Source organism: Lissotriton vulgaris, chromosome 7, assembly GCF_964263255.1.
Source record: "Lissotriton vulgaris chromosome 7, aLisVul1.2, whole genome shotgun sequence".
Classification (NCBI taxonomy): domain Eukaryota; kingdom Metazoa; phylum Chordata; class Amphibia; order Caudata; family Salamandridae; genus Lissotriton; species Lissotriton vulgaris.
The window spans coordinates 729390633-729412955 of NC_141695.1; the positions used below are offsets into that span (position 1 = coordinate 729390633).

At 43.1% G+C, this 22323-nt stretch overlaps 1 protein-coding gene across 2 annotated transcripts in view; it reads right to left on the reverse strand.

Annotated features, from left to right (window-relative positions):
* ABCA5 (ATP binding cassette subfamily A member 5) overlaps nt 1-22323 on the reverse strand; it is a 1411043-nt gene that overhangs the window by 1187007 nt on the left and 201713 nt on the right. For both annotated transcript variants that reach the window (XM_086930971.1, XM_086930972.1), the window contains exon 3: nt 5497-5701. In XM_086930971.1, the coding sequence (XP_086787097.1) occupies nt 5497-5701 (205 nt within the window). The remainder of the gene's footprint in view (nt 1-5496; nt 5702-22323) is intronic.

Sequence of the window (22323 nt, forward strand, 5' to 3'; positions counted from 1 at the left end):
GTGTAGCTTAGTAAATATAAGTATGATCAATTGTTTGCATAAGTGTGTAATGTTGATGTAGGTGTAGAAGTATATTTAATAGTGTTCTATTGATCTTGGTTAGCATGTATGAGCGAATCTATAGGTAAGTGTTTAGATGTGTGTGTGTAGATGTAGGAATCACTGAGTGGGTTTTTAGAAACTTGTATTGGTGTGTCAATGGTTTCAAATATAGTACTCCATATTTTATAATGAGTGTTGAAAGGTTATACTAGTGTATGATAAGATTTATCAGATTGTCACATGGATTATGTCATCAGTGATGTCACTGACCATGTCATGAATGATGTAATATGTGACATCATCAGCAGTGGATTGCAGGCGCGCGAGTTATAGTTAGTTGTACTAACTATAACGGGGGAATTTCAATGGTTTTGTACGAGTGAAATGTCCAACTAAATATAAAACCCCTAAAACCTATGGCTTTTTCAGTGAATTTCTAAGGTTTTTTAAATGCTAATTCCTAACTAAAACATGTCTGAAACCTATGGTTTTTTTAGTGAATTTCAAAGGTTTTTTAAATGCTGATTCCTAACTATAACATGTCTGAAACCTATGTTTTTTCACTGAATTTCAAAGGTTTTGTAAATGACAATTTTTTAATGTATTAATTCTTATATTTATTTTTTTATACTGATTTACGAATTTTTTTTAAACTTTATTTTTAGATATTTATTTTTTAAATTACATTATATTTACATTATACATTACAAAATATACTTTCTCAGAACGAATTACTTTAGTTTAGATACTTTACAAATAGGCAATAGAATTTTAAGTACAGTAGTTACAGTCGTTGCAATGGGCAACACAATTTCATACACATTGCAACATTGAGCTGAATGGGAATTTCTAGTTAAACGCAATTAGTTACTTTATGGATTACTTTACTAACCACAGGACTGGATCCTAGATTCAGTCCTGGGACATCTTCTGTAAACAGTTGAGAAAAAGTGTTTTGGTTCCAGTAGTGATTTTTAAGGAATATTATTGTATTTTGAAAGTTGACAGTAACTTTGTCACATAGAATCCCTACTGTTACGCTATGGGAGGAAATTCACTTAGAAAGTAAGTAGTGTTATTGTTACTTTTTCTTACTCAGTGGTGGAACCTGGATCCAGCACTGGTGCATCTCCTGTAAACAGTTGAGAGATTGCATTTAAGTAATACACGCGATTTTTAAGAAATATTTGTAGTTTGTGAAAATAGAAACTTGGAAACTATTCTGGTGAAAACCAGACAAGGGATTCCTATAGAAGGAAATACAATTTACTTGTAAGTATGGTTTCAGGGGCTAAAAGATGCAGCACTGAGTTCTCTCCTGATAACAGGTAAGTAAATCGGAATTTGTTGTTCAGATGTTTTTAGGTGAATATTTAAAAGTTCCAAAACTCCACACTTAGAAGAATTTCAAAGTGAAACCAGTCAATGTTAGCCTATGGAAGGAAATTCAAGTTACTGGTAAGTATGGTTAGAATTACTTTTCAGGATCAGTACTGGGCTCAAAGATGCTGCACTGAATCTCTCCTGATAACAGGTGAGTAAATCGGAATTCGTAGTACATCCAGTAAGCGCCACAGAGGTGCGTAGCAGAAGGATGTAAAAAGGGGCACGGCCTGCACCACCTCTCTGCAACACACCGCAGTGGCGCTTCCTGGAAGCACCTGGTGGGCTACTTGGCCCCCATGGTCCCTCAGGTTTGAAGTGGAATTTTTTCCCCAACTTAAAAGGCCCCACAGGGCGTATTTGCACACATCACGTCAGGCTCCTCACCTCCCTTCACCACTGTGTAAATGCGCCCTGTCATCGTTCTAAGTTGAGAGATTAAGTCCCCTTCAATCCTAAGGGTCCCTAGGGTCAAACTAGCCCACTAGGTACCTCCAGTAAGCGCCATAGAGCTACGTTGCAACGAGGTGTAAAAAGGGACATGGCCTCTGAACAACTGTCTGCAACGCAGCTCCCTGGAACATACTGGAGATACCTGTTGGGCTATTTGGCCCTCAGGGACCCCCAGTATTGAAAGATAATTAATTCCCCAACTTAAAACGTGCCACAGGGCACATTTGCACAGTGGTGAAGTAAGGAGGCTTGGCATTAGGTGATATGACAGCAAACACACCCTGCGGCGCGTTTTAAGTTAGAAATGTAATGGTGGGCCCCGCGGGACACTGCAGGAGCCGGCCCTGGGGAGTTGCGGTCCCCAGGGCCTAGACAAGGCTCCAGGAGGGAGCCGTGTGGCCCCCTTGCAAATTTTTCAGAAGCCCCGGGGGGTGGCGGTCCCCGGGGATGGGGGTGCTTCAGAGCACCCCCCACCAAATGTTTTTAAGCACCGGGGGGTGGCAGTCCCCGGCGGGGCTGGGGGGCCTGAGAGCCCCCCACCCATTTTACACAAACCCCGGGGGTGGCGGTCCCCGGGACTGCAGGGGGGGGATTGGGACCCCCCGACACACTATTTTTTGAAAATGCCCCCAGGATTTGGCACGCCTGGTGGCTAATAACCTTTAAAGCACGGGAGCCTGTGCTTCGTTTTTTTTTTCAGCAGCGGGATGCGCAAATCATATGTGCATCCTTCAATTTTTTTTCCTTGTGGGACCCCTGAGCAGGCCTAGGGGGTCAGGGTGTGTCTACCCTGCCCCCTTTTCATGTGTTGCTGCGTTTATTTGCAGGTTCTTGTGCCTTGGTTCTACCGAGGCACAAGATGGTTGCCAACACTTCCTGATTTGGAGTGTCGACAGCCAATTAAAATACAGCTTGAGCATGGCAGGGTGCGCGTATGCTGCGCTTAGGGTATGCGGATAGGTACGCAGATCCACAACGCCCATAGATATACAAATGACTTAAACTGTCATTTTCTCAGGAACTACTGAACGGATTTACACCAAATAAGCAAAAGGCACAAGTCTGAACTAAGGACTACCTCTTTGCCAAATTTGGTGTAATTCCATTCAGCAGTTCGGGCTGTAGCTGCGGCTAAAGGTCCTACGGGTAAAACACGTTTTGGGACCCCCCCTTTTTCTCGGCCCCCGCTTGATGAATCATCGTGAAACTTTCAGGATAGGAATGGACCGGAGCTGGACAAATGTTTGGAAAATTTCGTGCAGATTCCTCAATCGGCGCCAAAGATATTCCAAATAGAATGTTGCAGATTTCCTATGGATAATAGGTCCAAACTATAACTACCTACTGGCGACCGCCAGTAGGTAATAATGATATATATATATATATATATATATATTGGAGGTTCGAGCACAGGACTCCATGTGTACAGCGTGCTGAACCGTAATACCCAGCCTACTATAGGTATTTAAAAATGCATCACTTTTCAAGGAACACCCAAAGTAACTTCCATGCACCGAACGGACTACGCATCCCAGAAAACTTGGTATGACGATGCACTAATCAAACGCCTACTAGGGGTGTGGCTAATAAATAAATGTCTGGCAAATGGTGCGTGAACAACATTCCTTGATGGCAGCCCCTGATGACGGGAAAAGGTTCCCAGAAACGCGTCGGGCAGTTTTAAAATTGGAGAGCGGAAAGCATGCTGAGAGATAAGCCCGTAGGGCGGAGAAATGTCGTGTGCCTCCCCAAAAGCTCAGGTACTTTGGATAACAAAATTCTTACCGGCCGCCCGGTCGGGGGGAGAGCACCATCAGCTGTTGCAGCGTTCACCCAGTGCAACAGTTCGAGGCCATCACTTCCAAACGAGTTGGAGGTTCGAGCACAGGACTCCATGTGTACAGCGTGCTGAACCGTAATACCCAGCCTACTATAGGTATTTAAAAATGCATCACTTTTCAAGGAACACCCAAAGTAACTTCCATGCACCGAACGGACTACGCATCCCAGAAAACTTGGTATGACGATGCACTAATCAAACGCCTACTAGGGGTGTGGCTAATAAATAAATGTCTGGCAAATGGTGCGTGAACAACATTCCTTGATGGCAGCCCCTGATGACGGGAAAAGGTTCCCAGAAACGCGTCAGGCAGTTTTAAAATTGGAGAGCGGAAAGCATGCTGAGAGATAAGCCAGTAGGGCGGAGAAATGTCGTGTGCCTCCCCAAAAGCTCAGGTACTTTGGATAACAATATATATATATATATATATATATATATATATATAGATAGATACACACACATATATGTGATCAAGGCTCCTTGGAGCCGCAACATTATGGCGACTCAGTAGCACGCAATAAAGAAAACTACGCATCGAATTTTCTGGTCTGTGTCTGTGTTGGCTAAAGCAAATGCGAAAAACTGATTGCTGCAGCGGTATCACAGATTGAAATACATATATATATATATATATATATATATATATATATATATATATATACACACATATACACACAAACACACAAATACACATACACACATACATATACTGTAGGCCACATCTACACATGTCCGCTAGGCCACTACAGAGCACTCAAAGCACAAGAAGACAATCGTGAGACATTTAGAGTACATTACAGTTTCAGTGTTGTTGGATGCATGCACAGAATGAACCTCTATTCTTCAGTCTTTCCAATGAGAACATTGGGTATAGCCGAAGACCGATTCGAAAGGTTTGGTTTTCAGGAGTTTCCTGAATTTAAAGAAACGTTCTTATATTCACAGATGTGGGTAAGGCTATCCATAATATAGCAATCTGGTACTCCGGGATCTACCCTCATATTTAATTCACTTTACAGAGTGTTTGATCAGGTGTGCCAGTTTTTGGTTTTACTTATCCATCCCATCCCTGCTATGCAGATGGTATTATATTTCAAATCTTTGGAGATTTGGTTTAAGAGTAGAATGCATTCACAAAAGTTAGATGGAGTGCAGCAAAACAAAGGTTTAATACTGCAAGATTTCCTTTCAAGAAAGAGCGTGCTGAGCATAATTTGTTATGAATAACAAACGGGAATCATTTGGTAGCAAAAACACATTTATCTACGGATGTAAGAAATTGTGCAACTTTGTCGTTTCAAACGAAAACAACAGTTCCTCACAAGCACTAAGGGCTTTAGGCCCTATATTTCATCTGGATCAGACTACTTGTTAGGAACTGAGTGAACATTAGATCTGACCAACATGGGATACAACACTGCTATCACACCTATGGACTATCCCTCATTCTGGCGCAGAGTCCACTCACTGGGTCTAACTTCATATGTAAAACTTACACCTCACTTTTTAAACTAATCCAACCGAAATTTAAATTAGTAAACTTTTTTTTATACCATCATCTAGCTGGGCTAATGTATCCTGAACCATGTAACGGTCTCATCTAGTGGTTAAGAAATTAAAATAAATACATTCAATGAACATCAAACAGTTCAAAGGTACCGCAGAAAAGTGGACTACTTCAGCAAATAACAAAACATGCTTCACGGTTTACAGTGAAAAAAAAAATAGAAGTTTACTAGAAAAGAAAACAGAGAAATAAAGATTCATATTTTACTTACCCCTTGATAAACAGTCAGAGTACATCAAATTCATGATTCTACTAGTCAAGTTGTTCACCGGCATGTACCCGAGAGTGAGGTCCGATGTCAGATATTCATGCAGTGATCCAAGTATCGTGCTGGGCATTGCATTATAATGTTTATTTGGATGCATTAAACTTAGAAACATTAACAAAAGGAGCAAAAATATTGGGAAAAGGATTTCCTGTGAATAAAAAAAAAGAGAAAATGTTAATACGAGGAAATATGCATTAGCAACTTGCAGTGTATCAGCTGTCAATCTCACTATAAGCACACAGAACGTCCTGCAAACAACATCCTGTGAGGGCAGTACACATGAACTTACTTCGCCAGCATCACTGCCGGAATCATCTTTCTAAGCAGAGGACTGATTTGTATAACAGAGATATTGAGCACTCTCGCTCACTAAATATTAAGTACTTTCAATTATGTTTTCAAAGCAAGAGCAGGGCCGGACTGGAATGTCCTACGGGGTAATCTGTCAATGCCCAAAGGGCTGGTCTCACAGATCAGCATATGAACTATTTTCTGTTTGTTGGTGGATCAGTTTTATGGTCAGGATGGAAGGTTTTTACTGTTGATTGATCAGATATCACATAAACATTGCCTGCAGCAAGCACACATGCATACAGTCTCTCATATTTCACAACACTTAAGAAGCCTGTTTTAAAAGTTTGTATACTGCGCTGATCTGCCACTAGGAGTCACTGTTTCAGCTATCTGGTTCTCTAATGGAGGCCACTTTTATTTTGGTGCCTGGGACTATATACTGTCCCAATCTGACCCTGAGCAAGAGGCTCAACAACAAAGAAGATGTTAATTTAAAGTGTCGTAGGTCTATCTCTTACTATCTTAATCTGTAAGAAACTAAATATTCCTCTATTTCACAGCAATCTGAATTGACTGATACCCTGAAATAATCGCCGAATACCCTCTCATCGCCTATCTTCTTTTCACAACTCTCTACAGGCTCTCTATTTTATGACACTATGCATTACCTTTTATTCACCAACTTTTGAACAGCACTTTAAAGCTTTCAACATATCTCTATCAAGTCACAAAAAATTAGAACATTCAACATAACATAAGCCTCCAACATTCTAGGCTCTTCCTCTTTTGTTTGCTGCTTCTGAGCAGATAAGTATACTCTCACTTATTTTTAAGATAGTTTTTGGTAAAAGTATGTTATATGTGAGAAAAAATGAATGTAGTAGATAGGAAATGTAGCTAGATTTTGTTACTAGTAGTTGCTAGTTTGTTAGAATATTCCAATTTTCGGGTTATTTATAAAGAATAGATTAATTATTTTATAAGAGTATTTTATGAGGATTATGTAAAACATCGTTAACAACAAAGGAGTTGGGAATTAATTCAAAATAAACGTTTTTTTTAATATTTACTACATATTCATAGTAAAGGATGCAACAGTAAAATAGGAAATTAACGTACTGATAAAATTAAAATCTTAAGAAACGTGGATGTGCGCGAGCGGATTCAAACTATCACTCTGGGGTATATGCAAGACTAGCTTTCTGAATGCGTAGATGAGGATCTTCCATTTTTTGTTTGGAAACAGAACATAAAGACTTGTTTCGAAGGGAAATAGAGCGCGTATGGACAACGCAAATCCAGATGGGTCTATATATGTTATGAGTGACGTTAGGTTGCTAGGAAACAATCTCCGATCGTGGTAAGTTGTTTTTGACAGTTGCCGATTGGAGGGTTTTTTAGTGACAAGAGAAGAAGAAAATAGGAGAGGTAAATAAGAATGAGGGTTTTAAAGTAGAAATTATATTTTTATAGAAACATACTACATGAAATACTATTTTTAAATGTTGAAAAAAGAAAGAAACAATAAAGAGATAATATTTAAAAGAAAGTTCCACATAAATAAATACAATAATCATAATAGAAGTGTTAAAAATTGAAGAGACCAACAAGGTAAGTAGATAAGGTTTATTCACCTGATTCTCTGGCACCAACTGACAGACAGAATCATCAACATTCCAAAGTGAGCTTCGCTCAGGGTTCTAAGGAGGAAGATACCAACAGGGTAGAGGGTGGATGGGGGGAAAGGCAGAGGAGTAAAGGGGTGGAATGGAAGGTAAATGGCTAGGTATAAGGTAGATTACAACGCATCTCCCTTGCAAGGGGATAAAAGAGAAAGTAAGGTAGTTTGCATATAAAATCAAAATAAGAGAATGAAAGTGTACCCAACAGGAATAAATTACATTTCGTAGTCAGTTTGCCAACAAGGCAGACAATGACTCCTAACAACTCTGGATGGTCTGGCTGTTGGAGGAATATCTTCAGATTCTTCAGACATGTTGCCGTCAGGAATGTATACAATGGGGCAAATCACTACATTGTCCATGCTCCAAGTGCTCCCATCTTCCAGTAGTGCAGAGTTTTTGTTCACATGTTTGAGTCTCAAGGGTTGGTAGAAAGAAGAATTTTTAAAACGTCAACCATGAAGTTTTTTGATTACCATCCACTGACCTATGTGCCAGTCTCTGTTGCTTGTTCCCCATTTCTGATCATATTTGGATTTGTACATAGATGGGTGGTCAGCAAGTTTGTCAGAAACTGCTCATCTGTCAACCCACACATGATGTCCTCCATTAAGCCAGTTAGGAATTAACTTAGAGCCTGGATTTCTCCCTTTTAGAGAAATGAATGGAGAAACTCCAGAAACACTATTAGGGGTAGTATGGTAAGACCACAACATCCTCCTAATAGCATCACGGACAGGTTCATTGGAGATACAAGCCAACTAGATGGTGTCTTTTATCATCCTATTGGCCCTTTCAACCAATCGTTGGCTTTGGAACAGTAGAGGGGAGATTTTACGTGTGTGATACACGTGCTTATGAATTGTTTCATGTCGTCAGAAGTAAACTGAACTCCATTGTCAGTGACAATGGTGTTGGGAATCCCTTCACTAAAGAATGTGTCCTTCGGGAATTCAATAAGTGACGAAGTGGTAATAGAAGTGACAAATTTAGTGCAAATCCAGTGAGTAATAGTCAATCAGTACAAACATGAATCTCTGATATGAATTAAGTAGATTGAGAGGACCAATAATATCAAGTCCTAACTTGTCCCGTGGTTTTGAAGGGACAGGAACAGGAAGGAGAAGAACTTTGCGAGTGACTTTAGTTTTATCACTGGACCCACAAGCTAAGCAATTCTTTACCGCCCTTTCTGACAAGGAGTCCATGTTGGGGAACCAGAAATCATTCCTAATCTTGCTTTTAGGTAAACTTCTGCCGGGGTGACCCTCGTGAGCAATTTGTATAATACGTTCATACATGCCTTTGGGTGGTAAGATTCTATTGCACCTATGTAGGTTTTGCCCAATAATAGATAATTTGTCTTTTACTATCCAAAAAGGTTTTAGGTTCTCAGGGACATCTTTGATGTTCTTGGGCCACCCTTTACTAATGAATTCTTTAAGGGGAGAAAACGTGTCATTGTCTTGTGTACATTTCTCCCATTCTTCTTTACTGACAACTCCAGGTGGCCCCCCCGCCCTGGGCACCACTTCCAAGCATACGGACCACGCACGCAACCTGGGCTTCATCCTGGACTCCTCCCTCTCGATGACCAGACAAGTCAACGCCGTCTCATCATCGTTCTTCAACACACTGCGCATGCTCCGAAAGATCTTCCGATGGATCCCCACCGAAACCAGGAAGACGGTCACCGAGGCACTCGTCACCAGCCGACTGGACTACGGAAACACCCTCTACGCCGGAACCACGGCCAAATTTCAGAAGAGACTCCAACGCATCCAGAACGCATCCGTACGACTCATCCTGGACATCCCCCGACACAGCCACATATCCTGCCACCTGAGAGACCTGCACTGGCTCCCCGTCAGCAAGAGGATCACGTTCTGACTCCTCACCCACGCACACAAGGCCCTCCACAACCTGGGCCCCAAGTACCTCAACGACCGCCTGACCTTCTACACGCCCACCCGCCAGCTATGATCGACCAGCCAGGCCCTCGCCGCTGTTCCACGCATCCGCAGAGCCACCGCCGGAGGAAGATCCTTCTCCTACCTGGCAGCCAAGACATGGAACTCCCTCCCCATCCACCTTCGGCTAACCCAGGACCATCTCTCCTTCACGAAGCAACTCAAGACCTGGCTTTTCGAGCAGTAACGGACCCCTCTCCCCCAGTGCCTTGAGACCCTTCCTTGTGAGTACCACGCTATACAAGTTTCATGATTGATTGATTGACTGATTGCAGGAATGTCAATGCAAGAATAGCACAATCCGAGGGTTCTGTATGAGCATCTTCCACATCAATAGGAAGTCTGGATAGGCAATCTGCAACCATGCTATTTTTGCCTGGTACAAAAATCATATTGTAATTGAAACCTTGCAAACCCAACACCCATTTGGAGATGCAGGGGGTGGCCTTCTCAATAGACTTTAGGGAGACCAAGGGTATGAGGGGTTTATGATCAGTTCTTACAGAGAATGGAATGCCCCTACGAAAAACATTTAAATGATTAACTGCCAAAAAAACAAAGTGAGGGACTCCATCTGTATGGTAGAGTAGTTGAGTTCAAAGATACTAAGAGCTTGAGAGGCAAAGGCTATAACTTCCTCTTCACCATTCACACTTTGAGAGACGTCCCTAATCCTTTCATGCTGGCATCAGTGTTTAAAAAGGTTTTAGCATCGGGATTGAACATGCTTAACAATGGAGCTTCAACAATGGCTTGTTTGATATGTGTGAATTTCCTTTGGCAATCAACACTCCAATCAAATGTGGTACCCCTCTGATCTAAGGGAATGTACACACTCAGCGAAATTCTTCACAAACGTAGACATATATTCAATTAAACCTATGAATGACTTAAGCTCCTCTTTGTTGGATGGTGCAGGAGCCAATCTAACTACAACCACAAGACTAGGCTTGGGACTTATCCCTTCACTGGTAATAGTACGGGCACGGTAAACCACAGATTGTACACCAATTTTGCATTTACTAATCTGTTTGGTAAATCCTGCTCTGCTTAGTTTCTTAAGAACCTCCTCAAGAACTCTATTCTGCTCTTCCTTTGATTCGCCATACATAAGAATGTTGTCCTAGAAGCATAACACTTTATTAATACCCTGTAAAATGTGCTGCATGATACGCTGGAATACAGCTGCAGCGGATGCTAATCCAAAAGGCATTCTGCAATACGGGTATGCACCAAATGGAGTTATGAAAGACGTGAGAGCCTTAGAGTCAGAATGAAGTGCTACCTGGTGGAATGCCAATGAAAGATCCAAAACACTGAAATATTTGGCACCCTGAATTACACTAAGCATTTCATTGATGTTAGGGAGGGAATGTCTGTCAACCCAAATGTTAGCGTTTAGGTCTCTTAAGTAGACACACAACCTGATGCTCTTTCCCCCTTCCTTAGACGTTATGACAATGGGGGCAAGCTACTCTGAACCCTCAATTCTCTCAAGGATTCCACTAGCCTCCAATTTATCCAATTCTTCTTCCAAAGGATCACGTACAAGCAATGGAAAAGATCTAGCCTTGGTTTGTTTTGATCTTTCAGTTTAATTTTATGGAGGTAGCCTTTAAGTAAACCTAACTTGTTGGAAAAAACTTCAGGAGACTTTTCACAAATATTATAGTCCGGTATGGATTCATCAACAAGATAGACTGGTTCTGGAGCATTAGGATCCAATTTGATAATTAAGTCCTTTTGGTGTTTCCACCCTAACAAGTTTGAACCACTTTTTGTTATGTACACGTTCCCAACAGTGGATCTATTTTTGAAACCTATTTGCATGACTAACATTCTGACCAATGGTATGGGATCATTATTATAACCACCAGGGTTTACATCAGGTGGTAGAAAAGTGTAGTTCTTGTCCTAATGCTTTTTCCAGAAAATAATGTTCATTAATCAAAGTAAATGGAGAGCATGAATCAGCCAAAAACTGTAAAAGAACCCTCATCCAATAGTATATCACAAGTAGGATAATGTTTGTTGTAGACAACTAAATTAGCTACAATGTGAAAAATTATATATTCACTAGGATTTTCCTCACAATTGACTATATGCATAACATGGATCTTTATGTTTTTGCATACTTTTGAAAAATGCCCTCTTTTATTACATTTCCTACAAACCACTCCTCTGGCAGGACACCTGATGTTATTGGCTAAGTGCTTCGCATTACTACACCCGTAACATTTCAATTTAGCAGGTTCCATTTTTTGTTTAAAACTTTCCGTGATGACCGGTTTACTTTTGTCTTCTTTTTCAGAATCTCTGTACACATTTAATCCACTACTTGTTTTACATCAACTGTCTCCTTCATTTCACTCATACAGAATGCAGTATGTTCAATACTTTTTGCAATGTCTATGGCTTGTTTGAGATCAGGTGCATCAGCCAATAGTTTCTCCTATATCTTTTTATCCTTGTTAGACCGCACTAACTGATCTCTAATTAAGGATTCCGTTAACTTAGCAAAGTCACATGTGGCAGCTAAACCTCTTAAAACTGCTATGTAATTAACAAATTTCTCATGTTTCCCTTGTATTCTGGAAAATAACTTGTGACGTTCTAGAACTACATTCAATTTTTCTTTAAATTACAACCCTAATTTCTTAAGGGTATTGTGATAAACATCTTGTTGAGTATCACCCATGGCATCTTCATTTGTGCTCTGATTTTCCTCAGCAAGATCAGGTAAATCATCATAAATTTCTCATGCATGTTTGTCCAAATTATGTAAAAGTATATGTTGTTTTCGTAGAGAACATGGCTCCTCCTGTAGCTATTATATATGACTCAAAAAGGTTAACTATTTCTTCCAAGGAATGAGTGGTTCACCCTCCTCATTAAGAAAAGAAAGAGGTTGAGACATTGCAAAAGAAGCCATGGTGAGTAAAATTAGAAGAAAGTGAAGGGTGAGAGGAAAATTAAGAAAGAGTAAGAGAAGAATAAAAGCAAGAATAAACATTAGAAAAGGTGTAAGGGAAGAACGCTAAATGGCGTTGAATAACTAATGGTAAAGCTGACAAGGACTATGAAGAACAGTATGTGACCTGGAAAGAGAGATGACAGAAAAGTAAATAAATATATATAAATAAGGCTGGAGAATTCCTTAAAATAGTATGTACTATGCAAACTCAAAAAAATATATACAATTAGGCTGAGCCTATCAGCGAAAAGACAGGCAAAAATGAATCAGAACACTTGGGGTATACGAAGTTCAAAGTGACTTGCTGGATCAGCTGTGCCTATCAGCGTAAGGAAGGCATGTTGTGAGGTAAATGATGGTGTCACGAGAAACACACGAAGTTCAAACTATATACTGAGGCAGGCAGAGAGAGGACGTAATAAACGCCTTTCAGAGGAATGTCTAAACACAACATTCACCTCCCTCGCTAAGTGTCTTTGAGAACCCCAGCAGCAGACAAAAAGTCAGGGAAGATTTGCCTTAGTCCGTGCTCACCTCGCTGTGACCCCTGCAGCTGATCAGTTACTTCAGCTGCATAAGAGTCTTCCGCATACAATGAGGAGACAGGAATCAGTAAGTGGAGGCGCGCTTCCAGGAAATCAGGGAGGTTCACCACAGAACGTGCTCACCTCGCTATAACCCCTGCAGCTGATCTGTAGTTCGGCAGCCGAGGAAGTCTTCCTTTACACGCTGGAAAGACAGGAGTCAAATAGCGGGGTGCGCCACAAATTCTCTAAGGCTGACAAGAGGATGCTCCATGACACGCCACGAACAAGCAGTCATAGGAGGCGTGAGAACAAAATGAAAGAGAGGCTGTAAAGCTGTCTAGAAGTTCCTTCACACACAGAAAATAAGAAAGAAAACTGGGGTGTGTGAACACAGCAGAATAAAAGTTCTTCGCAACCAACAGGAATATACAGCCAAAAGCTGACCAGACAATCGAGGTGACAGCTGATGAGCAGGGGGACACGAAGCTAAATCGACAGATACAATTTGACATGCAGGAAAAATCTGCAAAAAAAACCTCTTAAGAGTAGAGTATAAACAGCAAGGTGAAAGCCGTTAAAAATGTCGTTCAAAGCGCAGCACTCACTGCAATAGACCGGATGAACTTTTGTCAAAAACTTGTGGGTGGCTAAGAGAACCGGCAGCACAGAGCCTTGCAGAGTTGGTTGGTGAAGAAGGTAGGAAGGGGAGAGAATCGGGATCTGCCCCCAGCGCAGTGTGGATCTTCGACAAAATGTTAATCTTTGAAGACACCGGCAAGGTAAGTAGAGGAGGTTTAGTCACCTGATTTTCTGGCACCAACTGACAGACAGAATCATCAACATTCCAGGGTAAGCTTTGCTCAGCGTTCTAAGGAGGAAGATACCAAAAGGGTTGATGGCGGAGGTGGGAAAAGGCAGAGGAGTAAAGGGGTGGAATGTAAGGTACATCGTTAGGTATAAGGTAGATTACAACAATAAGTAATTAAGATGGGCGATGAAGCTGGAAATAGCTCAAAGGACGTACAAGAGGAAATATAGGAGGTTAATAGAGACGGAAAGAGGGAATAAAGTACTGGAGACAGTAGAAAAGTTAGCAAAGGAAGGGAAAGGGAAAGTAGATAATATGGATGAAGAGGAACTTTGGACGTTATCAGAATAAGAGGGGATCTGGTGGAAAACAGAAACACAACAGAACACACAAAAATATAGTGGAAAATACTACTAGTACAGAGACAAAGAAAGTAAGTGAACAAACATAGGAACAGGTTCTAAAGCTGCCCAAAGCAGCACAAATGAGAGGCATGTTGACCCTGCGAATGATAGAGGTGAACATTCATCATGGCCAACAGATCTTGAAAGTGAGAATTTTGATGAGTACGTATTAGATCTTGATTATAATGATGATCAAGAGGAGTTCACTGAATATACTAATTCAAGTACTCAGAATAACAAGCATTAGCAATGCAACAGGTCTCGCATTTGCGAGAGTTAAAGCTATTGGCAATGTAAATGACAGTGCCTTTTATTTATGTGTTAATTAGCAAAACAGATAAATAAAAGGCATTGTCATTTACATTGCCAATAGCTTTAACTCTCTCAAATGCGAGACCTTTTGCATTGCAAATGCTTGTTTTTCTAGCATTTGGAACTGTACTGGTTTTAACTTCTGGATATTTTGCCTAATGCTTTTCTCTTCCCTGAAGTTGGGAGCATTAAGTGACTTACTAATCACTTCAGTGTAATCTATACCAAAAATGTAGAACCACAAGATTGGAACGCAAGTACTGCTTTACCTCTGAATAATTTGGACTCCAGTATAGGGATACGTGCCACCTTTCATGTACACTATTCTGTGCAGGGAAGCAGGGTGGCTACTGGGGGTAGTTGCCCTTTTCTCAGGCAATGAAGAAGGAGACTCAGACTTTCTCTCATGTCCAGTCGTTGACAGGCAAGAGCAAAATAAAACTGAAGAAGTGAGGCTTATATTGGCCACAAGACCAGCAGTGGCCCTCATAAAAAAACATGTCTTCATATATGAAACATCTGAAATTCCGTCATTTTACTTCTGAACAAGTGCTCTTTACTCATGTCACATATACCGTCGACTGTACACAAACCTACTATGTATATCTGAAACATTTGAACATCCGGACACCCATTTTGCCAAAGCTTGCCACCTGCCAAAGTTGGACCTCTTATTTGGGTGAAGCGAGATCCACCCATATACAGACTGTTAAGTTTGTTTGTCAGAACTTCAAGTTGTATGAACCACACAGCCAATATCAATGTTTAGGCTGCTTGTGTTCCCTATTGCATAGGACGCTAGGTGCGAGATATGTGACAGAATATTGTGTCTCCAAAGCTTCATGGCTTTCCTAGGGAGCTTCATTGAGTCAAGGTGTTGTTCTTGTTAAATGACATAAAAGCTGAACGAAGTAACACGTTTAAAACAAACATCAATATGTACGTCTTGCTGGATTATTGGTTACAAAATTACAATTAAGAATAACAGGACAGCAAATGTTCTAGTACTAAACAATTCAAGAGATATTTATAAAAATCCTTAGGGTCAGTAAGGGCCAGTGCAGGAATAAAAAATTAGCCAGCTATCGCGCCAAAAATTTTCAATTCTATTAAGGACACGGAGGCGAGGATTATGCTTCTCTTTCTTTTAATGCTACACAGCAGCCAATGAAAACTTTGTTGTATCAAAACAAACTACATTTCCCATGATGCAAAACACCACATCACTTCCTGTATTAGTCCATAAGACCTGGTCCACACGGATATCCTCCTCTTTCTTTGCTTCGAACATAAGTCCATAAGTAACTGAAGTCCAACATAAATCTCCTCCAACATGGAAGAACAGCCAACTGGAAAGAATTCCTTTAACCGGCAACATACTTAGTCCATCTTTTTCTCAGAAACTAGAAGAATGAGAAAGAATGCCAGTAAAATCTGAAAAATCAGACTATAATCATGGGTGAGCAAAATATTACAATACATGTAATACAACCGGGTGGGATAATCCTCGCCTCCGTGTCCTTAATAGAATTGAAAATTCTTGGCGCGATAGCTAGCTAATTTTTTATTCTATTACAGGACCGGAGGCTCCGTATTATACTAGTTTAACGCTCCTGAAACACTACAGAGGAAATATCACCCACAGGTTTATAATAAAATTGTTTGAAAGTAGATTCTGAGGACCAATCTGCTGAATGCATAATGTCCTGAACAGTACATCCTAACATAAAACTCTTAGAGGCCATGGCACCACGTACAGAATGGGCTCCAAACACCTGGGTATTAATACATGCCTCTTGCATAACATATTTCAACCATCTTGCTATAGTAGCCGCAGTAACAGGTTTGAATGGCTTCTGTAAAGCAATTAATAGCTGCGTAACACCTATAGTCCGGGAAGACCTTGTACACTCCTCATAAACTTTGAGACATTGCACCACACAAAGTTTTGCATTGCTTGGAAAAGCATGGTAATCAACACTTCTAGACATAGTCTTAGTCCTGGCAGTGATATTAAAAGAGACTCCTTCTGGAGTAAACACTCTACCTGTAATGTCCAAGGCTTTGACGTCCGATGAGCGTCTACATGCTGCAAGACAGAACAGCATAGCCAATTTGACTGAAAGTTGTTTCCTGGACAACAAATCATTCTGGGGTCAACTATTGAACAGAGCAAGAACCAGAGAGACATCCCATAGTGAAGTGTATTTTGGTTTGGGCGGATTCGGTACCCTGATCTCCTTCAAAAGCTTGCAAACAAGCGGATGCATACCCACTGGTTTACCCTCAATTTGAGAATGACACGCCGAAATTGCGGAATGGAAATTATTAACTGACCGATAAACCAAACCCTCCGACGCTTTCATCGAAAGGAAATTCACAATGCAGGGTAATCCTGCCCCCACGGAATCCACGCGTTGTTCCACGCACCAACGAACCCAGCCTTTCCAGGCTGAAGTGTACCTCTTCCTGGTAGAAGGGGCCCAGGCTTGGTCAATAAAGGCTGAAGCCTGCTCCGAAAACTCTGGCATTTGATAACGTCACCTGAAAGTCTCCAGGACATCAGGGACAGCCGTCCCAATGTTACCAGTGGATGCGTCTCTCCCTGAGGGCCCTGGAGTATCATCGGTGAGTCCGGGATCCTCCTGGGATGGTCGCAACTGACCTCCAGGAGACTCGGAAACCAAGGCTGCGACTTCCAGAGGGGGGTCACTAAGATCACCTCCGCCCTCTGATGCATTATCCGTGAGTAAACTCGAGGAATCAATATGAATGGGGGTAATGCAAAATTCAGGGACTGAGACCAGTCCTGCGTGAAAGCATCCATCGCCAGAGCCAACGGATCCGGTCTCCAACTGAAGAACTGAGACATCTGCCGATTCAACCTGGACGCAAAGAGGTCGATCTGGCAAGACTCCCTAACTGCCTGTAACCATTGGAGTTGCCAATCGCTGTAGTCCCCGAGGTGGCGTAAAAACCAATCCGCCACCACATTCGACTGACCCGGTATATATTCGGCTACGACCGATATCTGACGATTCAGGCAATAATGCCAGAAGTCCTTCGCTATCTTTACTAGCATGGAGGATCTTGTACCTCCCAGCTTGTTGATGTAGCGTACTGCTGAGACGTTGGCCATCTTCAGAAGGATGCAACAGGACATGTTCTTGGGAGACAGAGTCTTGATCGCAAATGAACCGGCGAGAAGCTCTAAGCAGTTGATGTGAAGATTTAACTCTTGCAGGGACCACCGCCCCCCTGTGGAAACATTTCCGCAAAGTGCCCCCCAGCCCCAAAGGCTGGCGTTGGACTCTATGACCACTTCTGCAGTGGAACCGAAAATGGCCCGACCATTCCATGCTTCTACGTGTCCTAGCCACCACTGAAGCTCCTGTCGTACCTCCGAGGACAGAGGAACTAGGTCCGTGTACGCGAGACCCTTCTGCAGATGTTGGATCTTCAATCTCTGAAGGGCCCGATAATGAAGAGGGCCAGGAAAGATTGCCTGGTTGGAGGATGCCAGGAGACCCACTATCCTGGCAATACTTCTCAGAGAGGCAGTCTGTTTGGACAACAGCGCGCGTAATTCCTTCTGTATATCGCGCAACTTGGGAAGACTCAACTAAGCCGCGTGAGAGTCTATCACAAACCCCAAGAAGTCTATCTTCTGTGTTGGGCAAAGGACTGACTTGGTGTCGTTGACCACGAATCCAAGATTTTGCAGAGTAGCAATGGTCAAATCGCAAGTGCTGCGTCGCCATGTCCTGCTTCTGAGCCATGATTAGTATATCGTCTAGATACACTATCATGCGAATCCCCTGCTCCCTGAGGTATGCCACCACCGGCTTCAACAACTTGGTGAAACACCATGGAGCTGACGAAAGACCGAAAGGAAGGACCAAATATCCATACCACCGGTCTCTCCACTGGAACTGCAAGAACCTCCGATGTGAAGGAAATATCGGCACAGACACATAGGCGTCCTTCAGATCCAGATGGACAATCCAGTCCCCCTGCTTCAGAAGATCCGCCAAAAGATGGATACCCTCCATCTTGAAATGCTTGTAAACCATGTAACCATTGAAATCATTCAAATTGAGTACCAACCTTTAACCGCCACCTTTCTTCTGGACTAGAAAAATATTGCTGCAGAAACCGCGAGGGCCCCCTTCGCAGCGTGCTATCGCATGTTTCCGCAGCAATTCTCCTATTTCTAAATCTATGAAAAAGCATTCTGTTTGGGGAAAAAGACAGCTGCCTGGGATACCTGCCCTGAACGGGGACCTAAAAGAAATCGAGATGAAAACCCTGAACAGTTTCTAAAATCCAAGCATCCTGAGACAATTGAACCCGGTTTTGAAAGAAATAACGAATACGACCCCCCAGAGGGAGAGGGAAAATATCTGGAGCACTCACCTGATGATTCTGAGGCTTGGAAGCCACCACGGTAGGTTCCCCTGTTGAATCGCCCCTTATTGAAGTGCTGCCTGGTGGGGTAGAATGTTCCCCCCTCGGGTGGAATCCCAATCGCCTCTACCACGGCCAAAGTCGCCTCTTTGGGGGCCTTGAGAAAAATGGCGGCCAAACGAGCGTCCCCTGCCTCCTCCGGCCCTGTTAAAACACCAGCCTGAAGGGCTCGCTTTTTGCCTGACTGGGCTTTATCGAGAGTCGTGAAGGTGCCCACGTATTTTGCTACATCCTTCACAAACCGGTCACCGAATAAATTGCCGTCTGCCAGGGGCCCTGGCTCTGCAGTTGCAAGTTCAGTGAGGTTGGAGTCCATCCTCATGAGAAGGGACTTACGGCGCTCCGTTAAAATAGCGCAGTAAGCGCTGCCCAAGAGGCATATCGCCCTCTGAGTCCAAACGGCCAGGACGTGTGGGTCCATAGCCGCACCTGATTCTTGAGTCTCTATGGCCATTTCCAAAATTTTGGCCAAGGGCCCCACAACATCCAGGAGTTTGTCCGGACATCCCCTCCAGGCGCAGTCAATGCCCTTCTTAGGGTCTTTCGCGAACTTCTTGAGAAAGGTCAACATGCTAGAGTCAATGTCTGTTGTTTCCGCGACCTTGTCTGCAATGTCTGGCCTAGGACACTCAGACCCGAGTCTGTTCCGGACTTCCTTGTCAAAACTCTTTCGGATATTGTCATGGATATACACAGCGACCTCCGGCGCCGGCAGCCAATTGGATGACCTGGGGTGAACAATGTCTGCAGGGTTGAAGGTAAAGGGGGTGGACACAGGAGGAGCGGGTTCTACGTTCTTAGATTTCTTAGCTTTCTTCCTTTGAGGAGACTCATCTGGGGAGTTTGTGGTTGTAGTGTCCGTGTCTGTGTACTTGACCTTGGACTTACTGGGGTCCGGGGCCAGCAGAGAGGATAAGGAATATGAATGGTCAAGTGTCCAATTGCGAACCTGAAGGCGCAGCGTCCTGCTTACTCTTCGAATGGAAAGTGAACTAATGGTGCTTGGCGAACTTCTCCAACTGCTTGGTGATAGGCTTTAACGCAGTTGCCAAGGCTTGTTGAACAGTATCTGGAACTGCCTTCTCTAGGGCCTTGTTAACAGAGTCCTGGACCGAGGCGTCCAGGGCCTCCACAATATTATCTTCAATGGAAGGATTAGCCACTTCCTCTTGATAGGTGTCTCATCCTCCTCATAGGTCACCCAATCATCCATGGTATCACCAAATTTGTACGTTGACTTGCTCAACAGGAGAAGAATAACAACTGGAGAGTAGTAATGGGGGAGCTAACCCACAGCACAACACAAGCACCAGGTACCTAACTCCTCAGCCCAAGGCTGTATTAAAGTTCTTGCAGCCCACAGGGCGTAAAATGGAGCAAAGAGCCAAAATTAGTACACAGGAGGTGTGCTCCCTCCAGGCCCAGCGTTTTTTTACAGCTAGCGAAGGGTAGGACAACAGCTCAAGACAAAATCCAAAGGAAATGGGAGAATCCTAAGCAAAAAACGGGCAGTAGCGACGTGCGTAGCCCAATCCAACCAAAAACAAGCCCAATTGGGCTACGCACTCCGAAACCCAAGAAGAACAAAAGTGAAAGCTCCTGGCGCTTCCGGCCAATGAGGGGGGCCTCTGCGCTCTTATTATTATGAAAGAAATGCTCCCCGCTGTCGGCGGGTCGGTACCTGTGCTTAAAGCGCGCAACACAGCGCTGACATGTCCCCCGCAGCAACCGCTGCAATCAATCTCCCACCGCGCGGGTAAAACTTCAGTCCGCCTAAAGCCTAGGTCGCGCTCCCATCCAGTGAGGGAGACACGTCGGAGAAGTGCAGCGAGTTTGCGCGATGCACCCCCAGGGCTACAGACGCGGCTGCCCGCCCGTACACCCTGACGATAACAGGCGCGGCAGCCGTCGGCGTCTGGAAAACAATTAAACAGTGCAAAGCAGTGCAAGGAAGGGTGAAAAAACAGTGAAACACTCACCATAAGCCAGGCGCAAATTAGCGCAACATAATCATCAGTCAACAAATATTATAGCATAAATCAAAGGCACTTAACTGGCTGAGTGAGCCGCAAAGAAAGAGGAGGATATCCGGTGTGGACCAGGTCTTATGGACTAATACAGGAAGTGATGTGGTGTTTTGCATCATGGGAAATGTAGTTTGTTTTGATATAACAAAGTTTTCATTGGCTGCTGTGTGTAGCATTAACCTCATAGCTGCTATGGAACGTCCAGCTTCAGTGCTGGACGTTCCATTGCGCAGGTGAGGTTCGAACGTTCAACGGCCGACGGCAGCACTACGGAGGTAGTGGTGCCGTCGGCCGCTGAACGTGTGCAGCACCTAAGGGGTTAAAAGAAAGAGAAGCATAATACAAAGCCTCCGTTCCTGTAATAGAATTTATGGGGGTTGGCAATAATTCATTGCTAAACTACAAGAGCTGAGCACTATGAATAGCTAGCTCTTTCTTTGCCTACAGTCCAGAAAGATGATAAGATTGAAATGTATAGAGTTGCCGGAGGACAGTTAGGTGTAGAAAGTCACTGCCTCTCCCAATTGCAGACTCTTTATAAGAATTTTGCAAGCAATAAACCGCATAAACTGAGTCAAATCAGATCAATGGATTGCTCCTGCTGATCGAGATCAACATATTTTAGACTCCCCAAGTTACTAGGAACTTCTGGTACCCTATGATGCTGTAGGGATGGTTGAAATCCCTTTTTCTTTTCAACCCACAATAAGACGTTGGAAAACTGCAGGCACTTCCTGTGGAAGTGTTTCTACACGTGCCTGCCCTAGATTGAAAAAAAGTAAGAATGCAAGTAAAATGCCCAGTGGAGCTGGAATTCCCCATTTCGGGTACTGAGGAATGCAGAGAACAATGAATTCTTGAACTGCCAGGACTGTTGGGGCCATGGGCTAATATTCAGTCTTGGTGCCAGCTTCGGAAGACACACACTATGTAGCTTGTGGTACAAGAAGTACTGGAGAGCCATGCATGTCCAGTTGTACAGACTTTCAATTTCTGGACTTCGACTCAAGTTTAAATTTACAGCCCGGGCAGCTGTGTAAAAGGCCACTGCTACTCAGGTGGCTGGCATGATCCATCTTTAACTGAGCCAGGCAATTTACTCTCTGGCAATCTTGCAGGCTTTCTCTTGCCCTGGAAAATATGGGACTGACATATGCTGAACTCCGAAGTGGTATGCAGATCCAAACAAGAAGTCTCCGTTAGTGTATTTTCCTGCTTGCTGTTGCTGAGCAGATTCACACTCTTCTCCCTACACCTTTGCTGGCCTGGCAGGATGTTTTCTGAATTCCCCAATGGCACAGGAAG